At 41.2% G+C, this 8,640-nt stretch overlaps 1 protein-coding gene across 1 annotated transcript in view; it reads left to right on the plus strand.

Annotated features, from left to right (window-relative positions):
* The window catches only part of Ptpn22 (protein tyrosine phosphatase, non-receptor type 22), a 54,540-nt gene that overhangs the window by 18,748 nt on the left and 27,152 nt on the right, over positions 1-8,640 (plus strand). The window contains exons 4-12 of the mRNA XM_013354683.2: positions 179-255; positions 378-473; positions 861-899; positions 2,009-2,080; positions 2,178-2,237; positions 2,865-3,007; positions 3,516-3,582; positions 5,924-6,001; positions 8,420-8,506. Coding sequence (XP_013210137.1) covers positions 179-255; positions 378-473; positions 861-899; positions 2,009-2,080; positions 2,178-2,237; positions 2,865-3,007; positions 3,516-3,582; positions 5,924-6,001; positions 8,420-8,506 — 719 coding nt within the window. The remainder of the gene's footprint in view (positions 1-178; positions 256-377; positions 474-860; positions 900-2,008; positions 2,081-2,177; positions 2,238-2,864; positions 3,008-3,515; positions 3,583-5,923; positions 6,002-8,419; positions 8,507-8,640) is intronic.

Consider the following 8,640-nt stretch of genomic DNA (forward strand, 5'->3'; position numbering starts at 1 on the left):
TAGCTCTGTAGACCAGGCTGGTCTCGAACTCACAGAGATCCGCCTGTCTCTGCCTCCCCAGTGCTGGGATTAAAGGCGTGCGCCACCACCGCCCGGCAGCAACCACCATTCTTGAGACCTGACTTATCGCCCGTTGTAGGACTTCTCAGTTACCCCGTCCCTTTCTCTTGTGTCCTAGATGACCACAGCCTGGTCGAGCTGTCTCTGGGAACTTCCAGTGAGGATTCCAGTTATATCAATGCCAACTTCATTAAGGTGGGTGGAGAGGAAATAAAAACACTCCATGTTTTTCTGAGCACCTAAAACAGGGGGCGGGGAGAGGACTAGGGAGAAGATGCTGTCTGCTGTCACCTCACGTGATTTCTCTTCCCCTTCAGGGTGTCTATGGACCCAGGGCTTATATTGCCACCCAGGGTCCTTTACCTACAACTGTCCTGGACTTTTGGAGGATGATTTGGGAATACCGTGTCTTGGTGAGTGCAGAGTGGCTTCTGGTACTTGGGAGAGGGGGCAGGGTGCAGGACATGACTGAGGCCTCCCAGCTGTTAAAAGCAGAGCCTTTCTTATAGCTTGATGAAATTTCTTATATCACTATTAAATGTATTCTCGTTCGAGGAAACGAAAGTCGATACCTTGACACGCTCTCTCGGTGACAAGAAATTTGTTGTGATGAACAGAGAACAGGGAAGTGGGGACAGAAGTAAGGAAGAGTAAGAACATCTCACAAGTCACTAGGGCTTTTGGGGTTAAAAAGCAAAGCCAACAGAAAAACAATGCTTACTACTTTCTGACGCTGGGACTCATGGGGAAAGGTGATCTCTAACCCTGTAGGTCACTAAGTTTCTGGTGCATGCTTTCAGGTCATTGTCATGGCGTGTATGGAGTTTGAAATGGGAAAGGTGAGTCACTCTTCAGTACTGGTGACGCAAAGGTAAAGGAAAGGGGCGTAGGGGGCAGTGGTGGTAGAACATTCTCCAAGTGTGCCTGGGTGGGGGCAGTGGTGGTAAAGCTTCCTCTAAGTGTGCCTGGGAAAAACCATGCCATTTTTCTAATTTTCACTTTGGGAATAACCATACAATCCATAGGGGGTTTCACCCCCAAGAACCCCTTTTATCCATTTCCCCAGTAGCTCCTGTGCTGTAAAGTTAAGAAAGGAAGAAAGGAAGTAAAGGAGAAAAAAAAATACCATTTCCCTTCTGATAGTCAGATGCTGTAACTGCCCATTAGAGACGCACCCTGTGCTGCCCCAAACAGCATCCCCACCACAGGTAGCCAGTAAGCACTGCCAGGGATTGCACGGCTGAAGAACTCAATGGTTTTATTTTAATTGGTTGAAAACTGAAGCGAACTCTCACTTCAGCTGCTGAAAGCTTTATTTGGCGCTATGTGAAACTTTTTCAAACTTAAATTTCATTTGCTATAAATAAAAATATTTCCAGTGAAAATTTAGCATTCTACTTATATATGTATAAAGTGAATATAGGACTTTAAAGTTTATAAAAATAGCAAGACAAGCACATATGTACTGTTGTATCTTGATTACACGTTAAATACTTTGGCCTATTGGGCTAAAATGCATTTCACCTATTTTCATTTTTAAATGTGGTATCAGAAAAATAACCCAAAGCGTGTGACTGGCTGTTCTGGTCTACCGTGGCCATTCTGAGATGGGGGTTGTAGTCACACTGAGGGAATTTGGCACTTGACTGGTGCAACTGTTACAGTCAACAATTTCAGGGTTCTTGAGATGCTGAAAATAGGCCAACAATCACTATTTCTACTTTTCCAGATTCCTATGAAGTTTATAATTCAGGCATCCTTTAATATCTGTATTTTATCCTTTGGAGATTCCCAATCACATTGCTGGAGATGAAGTCTAAGGGGGTTAGCTGTGCATAACCTAAGATGAAGGACACAGAGCCTCTTCTGGACCAGGGAGTGGGTTTCATCTTGCAGGAGAGATTATACTATATGGAGGGAAACCATTACCTTCTGTTTTATGCAACAGAAAAAGTGTGAGCGCTATTGGGCGGAGCCAGGAGAGACACAGCTGCAGTTTGGCCCTTTTTCTATATTCTGTGTGAGTATGATTTCTTTTATGACTAGGCAAAGCCTCCAGGATCTACTTTTTAGAAAGCATGCCTTTGAAACTGCTAATAATTTAATCTTCTCCTTAGGAAGCTGAGAAAAAGAAATCTGATTATATAATCAGGACTCTGAAAGCCAAGTTCAATAATGTAAGTATAGAACAGGGATGATAAAGTTGAGAGACCGCTGAGAAGAGATGGGTAAACGTGTGTGTGTGTGTGTGTGTGTGTGTGTGTGTGTGTGTGTGTGTGTGTGACTCAGGCTGGGCGTACAGTGATGGGGAGAGTTAGAGCCTTTGATGTCTTGATTAAGTCTTCGTATTCATAAGAGATTCTCCCCCAATCTGCTTCACACATAAAAATGATATTGGTAGTCCAACTAGAGGTAGTGTGAGCAGTGGTTAGACATTAGGGACCAACACTACAGCTGATAATGCCTTAGACTCTACTCTGCCTTGCCAAAGGCAAGGGGACCCAATATACCAACATGTCTGTGCCCTATTTGAGACACGCTAATTTGAGGAAGATTTGGTTTGGACTATGTTTATATCTTCCTCCTCTTGTGTGGGCGAGGTTGTTAAGGATAAGACAATGGAAAACATTCTCATATTAATTTCAATTGTTTTCATAAGGCTTGAGAGCTATATATAAGAAAGCAGAATAAATTGCAAGAAAAAAAGATCTAGATGGAACTTTATCAGATTAACTTTTCGGTAGAGTGAGATGGAATCCTAACCTTGAATTCTCCTTTTATTCTGGCTTTTTTTTTAAAAATAGAAAACTAGAATTATTTACCAGTTTCATTATAAGAACTGGCCAGACCACGATGTGCCTTCATCCCTAGACCCGATCCTTGAGCTCATCTGGGATATCCGTTGTTACCAAGAAGATGACTGTGTTCCCATCTGCGTTCATTGCAGGTGAGATGCCCTGGATGAACTTTCCACTGAGAACAAACAAAATGAGACTCTGGTTAGGGTGCAATTCAAAGAAAAAAGCCAATAGCTGAAGCAATGTAGCATAAATTCAACTGGTGCATTAAATTCACTTCTTTTCACATTTATTGTGTACATACATGCCTACATGAGGAGATCCAAACACAACTTTGGGGAGCTCCTTCCTTAGTTGTCTCCTTCCACCATACGGGTTCTGGGGATCAAACTCAGGTTATGAGGCAAAGTTACTCCCTGAGACATTTTGCAGAACCTAAAATTTCTTTTAAAGTTATGAACAATGGTGCTTGGGACTCTTGTGAGAATATGCTAATACCCATCTGAGGTCCACTGCGGCATGACAAACATGTCCTGGGACATGGCAGGACTTGAGAAGTTTATTTTTCTCCCTCCTCAAATCGACTAAGGAACTCCCCAGCTGTTGTCGGTTCCCTCTCTCCACAAGCACACATGCTCCCGTGATCTTCTGTTTCAGCGCCGGCTGTGGAAGGACAGGTGTCATCTGTGCTATTGACTATACACGGATGTTGCTGAAGGACGGGGTGAGTTTCCCAGCAAGCACTTCCAAGTTTCCTCCTGCACGCATCTCCCTCCTTTCAAGACATCTTCACAACTCATCTTGTCTTACGGAGTGGGCTATTTGTAAATCTACTCTGTTTTATGATTAAATTAGTTCCTAAGTTGGTGATTCTTAAAGCATGGTCCCAGGGGAAGAGGATGTAGCCTAATAACAGTGGACTTTGTCTTACGACAGGAGGCCCTAGGTTTGATCTCCAGCACGACAAAGTACAATTCTCTAGGGTCAGCATTACCTGAGAATTTGCTGGAAACATAAATTATGGATTCCTGCCCCACTGATGAATCTGGAAAGTTTGGAGGGTGTGAGCCAACAAGCTGTCTGGGTGATCCTGAGGAACGCTAATGTTTGAGAACTGCTGCCCTAGATTGCTTATTCTCCCTTTCTTTATCCAGGCTTTAGAAGACTCATTAGACTTACCGTGATCAAGCTTTGTGCTGTCGTCTAAAAATCAGTGTGTGTGTGTGCATGGATGTGTGCACGAATGTGTATGTATGTTGCATATGTATGCGTGTCCAGATGGAGGACAGAGATTCGTGTCAGGGTCTCTCAATATTTACCTATCTTATTTTTTTTGAGACATGGTCTCTACTGAATCTTAATTTTGATAGGCTGTCTAGCCAATGGGCTCCAGGGACCCACTTGTCTCCCTGGGCACTGGAATTTCAGACATGCCCACAGGGCTTTCATGCGGGCGCTGGGGATCTGAACTCAGGTCCTCATGCTTACATGGCCTGCCCTTTACCAACTGAGCTATCTCTCTAGCACTAGGGAAAATTTTTTTTTTTTTACAAGACAAGGTTTCACTGTGTAGCCCTGGCTGTCATGGAACTCGCTTTGTAGACCAGGCTGGTCTCAAACTCAAGAGATCTGACTTAGCTGGGCTCGAGAGGCAGAGGCAGGTAGATCTCTGTGAGTTTGAGCCAGCCTGGTCTACAGAGCTAGTTCCAGGACAGGCACCAAAGCTAAAGAGAAAACAAATCAAAAGCAGAGAGAGAGAGAGATGGAGAGAGAGATCTGACATCTGTCTCCTGAGTGCTGGGATTAAATATGTGCACTAACCATACTTGGCCAAATAGAAAAATTTAAACATTTTGTCCATGAGTATTATACCTGCCTATATATTTGCCTGGTGCCCACAGAGGCCAGAAGAAAGCATCAGATCCTTGGAACTATAGCTACAGACAGTTGTGAGCTGCCAAGTAGGTACTGGGAATGGAACCTGGTTCTCCGGAAGAGTCAGTACTCTTAGCTGCTGGGTCATCTCGTCAGTCCCTAGAAGTCAGTGTTTATGTCTGTTTGGAACTGAAAAGTTTAAAATATGAGCTTTAGATTTTCTAACTTCTTTTATTTAATAAAACCTCAGATGACTTATCTCTTGAGCCTTATTTTTGTGGCATTAGACATTTTATCCATCATGTAAAATTGTTCAAAATCATATTAATCAGTCTTTTCCAGGGATAGCCTCTAACTCAGTGGTTCTCAACCTGTGGGTCACACAGGCCTTTGGAGTCAAATGATCCTTTTACAAGGGTTGACCGAGAACATCAGAAAACACAGATATTTACATTATAATTCACAATAGCAGCAAAATTACAATTATGAAGTAGCAATGAAAATAATTTTATCTTTGGGGGTTACCACAACATGAGGAGTACCACAACATGTATTAAAAGTTTACAGTACTAGGAAGGTAGAGACCACTGTTCTAAACCAAGGTGAAAACTATAAGAAAGTTTGGCTTTCAAAATGCATTTTTGGGGCCGGAGGTTATGGCTCGGGGTAGTTCAGAGTACTTGCTGCTCTTGCAGAAGCTTGATTCTCAGCAACCACATGTCAGTTCACGATCATCAGTAGCTCTAGGTCCAAGGGATCCAACGGACTCTTCTGCACCCAAGTGGTGCATTTGTATGCAAGCACTCATGCACATAAAATAAAACCATATGTTTTGTAGTGCATTCTTGGGGCTAGGGATATAGTTCCTTGGTAGAGTGGTTGGATGATAATGTTTCACTAGTGATCTGTCTAACTCTGTAAACCTGGGACATGGTGTGGTGGCACATACCTGTAATCCTAGCATTGGGAAGGTAGAAGAAGCTGAAGGTCATCCTTGGCTACACAGCAAGGTGAAGGCCAACTTGGGCTAAATGAAACCCTGTCAGAAAGAAACAAAGAGAGGGTAGGAAGGACAGAGAAAAAAGGGATTCTTGGTGTTATTCTCTACTAGAAGAATAAGTGTCACAGGAGTACAATACTGTGAGAAAAACATAAAAATAAGTAAAATATTTTTCTCTTTGATTTGACAGATAGTTCCCGAGAACTTCAGTGTTTTTAGTTTGATCCAGGAAATGCGAACACAGAGGCCTTCGCTAGTTCAAACTCAGGTAAAGACTACAGCGAACAGATGACAATCTGTGTCTGTATTCTGCTGCTTGTCTGTGACATCCAGAATCTGCTGTGTGTACAGGGGGGAGACAAATTTACTATGCGTTTTTCTCTAACTCTGAATATCCCAGTGTTTCTTGTAGCCCTTTCCCAGTCAGATTGTTTTCATTCCTCATATTTTATTGTCTATAATATTATTTCTTGTTTACAAGGAAATTGAAAAAAATTCAATGAGTTTGATTTATTAGAAAGATCTGGCCGATGTTGTGGATCATAAATTAATTTTAAATTTTGTAGTTACAAATCCATCTATGAAGCCACAGAAAATCAGGGACTTCTCATTTCTACTTCAAGAAATGATATAATTTCTATGTTATGAAGCAATGAAAAATAACATTAGGACAGGCCTGTTACATTTGATTGTCACTGTTACCATTTCCCTATAGCTTCCTTGTCTATAGGCAAGCTTTAAAAGCAGAATTACAACTAGCTTGTATTATGTCATGCAGTCATTGAACTCACGATAGACTTTACGCTAGGAATATTCTTCCTTTTTCTTCTAAACCCAAATCTCTCATTGCCTATAGTGTTAATTTCACACTTATACACCAATAACTGCACTCAACTTTATACATTTATATGTTTTAAAGATGGAACTTAGCATTTATCCACTCATTAATTCATTCATGCATTCAAGCTTTTATTGATATTTATTATGAGTAAGGTATTTTTGTATATCCATTTTCTTAGAATTGTCTTTAAGTCGAAAGACCTTGAAGTATTTCAAGTCCCTTACAAATGAACTGGCACACAAGTTTGGTATAAAGCAGTTCAAAGTGGCAGCTTTGATATTTTATTATACAAGTTGTGAATGAAGGAAAAAATTAAGAGCTATTAATACAGAAGTATCTGTTTGGCCCACACAGGTTTTTCCATGAACAGATTGTGGAAAAAATAATTTTTCACGTGTTGTCCGTAGGTGTTTTCTATATTCAACCCGTGAGGGGAAAGTTTATGTGAAACAGAAGAAAGCCTTAGCTGGCTTAGCTATCAGGCTTGAAAGGAAAGCAATGAACGCATAACTACACAGAGACACCAGGAAGCATGCCGCCTTGTTACATGAACTGCAGTGTTAATAATAAGCATATCCCATTTCAGAAGGTCTCATCCTGGTCTGGCCTAGTTTTAGGAGTTTGAAAGGAAGCAGAGAGGCTTTTGTATTCCAGCATTGTTAATACCTAGCTCAACAAATCTAACGGCTGTACTGATTCTTCCGGCACTGCAAATGGCAGCCTAGCCACCAGACGATGCTTCCTGTTTGGGTCCCCTTCTCACTCAGTCTCTGTCTCTGTCTTTTCCTCTCTCTCTCTCTCTCTCTCTCTCTCTCTCTCTCTCTCTCTCTCTCTCTCTCTCTCTCTCTCTCTCTCTCTCTCTCTCTCTTTCTGACAGGGTCTTACCTCATACCCATGTATGACTTAGAATTTAACACTGAGGCCCGACTGGGCTTCAGATTGCAACAATCCTTCTGTCTCAACTTCCTGAGTGCAGGGTTTAGAGAAGCGAACTACAATTGCTGGCTACATTTTCTCTCCTTTAAAAATTATAGCATCCCATGACTGTGCTGGGTGATATAGATGCTACATTGTTCTGCTAAAAAAAAATACCTTTTGAAGATGCCCTTTACTTGAATGAGATTGTGTAAGTATTAGAGGAAGTGCTTCAGGAAGGAGAAAGGTCAAAGAGAAGCATTACAAGTATTACAAGCCATAAACCTTGTCATACATGGTAAGAGAGAGGGCTCCTTTCTCTACATTGAATCCTTTTGTAACCACAGATTTGCAACTTTTATCCAGTAGTTTACTTTACTTTGGTATCTTTACTAGGACACAATTTCAGCAACTTGATCTAAATACACTAAGCTAAGTCAGAAGATTCAGTTTGTATGCCACATTCAGGAATTACTTCTGAATGGCCTTGGACAAACTGACTGTAAACAGGTATAATAGCCTTCCTCCTTCATAGAGCAATCGTGAAGGTCAATTGGCGAATACATATTGAAGCTATCAGTTCATATACTACCCATTACCTGATTTTTTTCCATAAATGAAGGCGATTTACTCAAGATACATTTAGGATAACATGTAAATAAAAAAATGCTAGGGAAGAAAACAGAGAGATAAAAGATAATTAAAAAGTAGGGTTAGAATATGAAAGAAACATGGCACAAAATCCTTGCATGTTAGCTAGAGTTATGTAAAATAAGTATTTCTCGTAGCCTAAAAGCATGAGTCACACAACATAAGGTCTGTTACTGAGTTCAGTAACATATGTTGAGAGATGTTCCTATTTTGAATTGTTTCTGTTACTCACCTGATATATTTATTTTTTTCATTTGCCTGGCTTGGGATGCTCTTCAGGAACAGTATGAACTGGTCAACAGTGCGGTGTTAGAGCTATTTAAGAGGCATATGGTTATTATTGGAGACGAACACTCTGGAAGAGAGGTAATGCTGACATTACATATTATTATTATTATTTATTTAGTTTTTTAGTTTTTCGAGACAGGGTTTCTCTGTAGCTTTGGAGCCTGTCCTGGCACTAGCTCTTGTAGACCAGGCTGGCCTCGAACTCACAGAGA

Source organism: Microtus ochrogaster, unplaced genomic scaffold, assembly GCF_000317375.1.
Source record: "Microtus ochrogaster isolate Prairie Vole_2 unplaced genomic scaffold, MicOch1.0 UNK60, whole genome shotgun sequence".
NCBI classification, from domain to species: Eukaryota; Metazoa; Chordata; class Mammalia; order Rodentia; family Cricetidae; genus Microtus; species Microtus ochrogaster.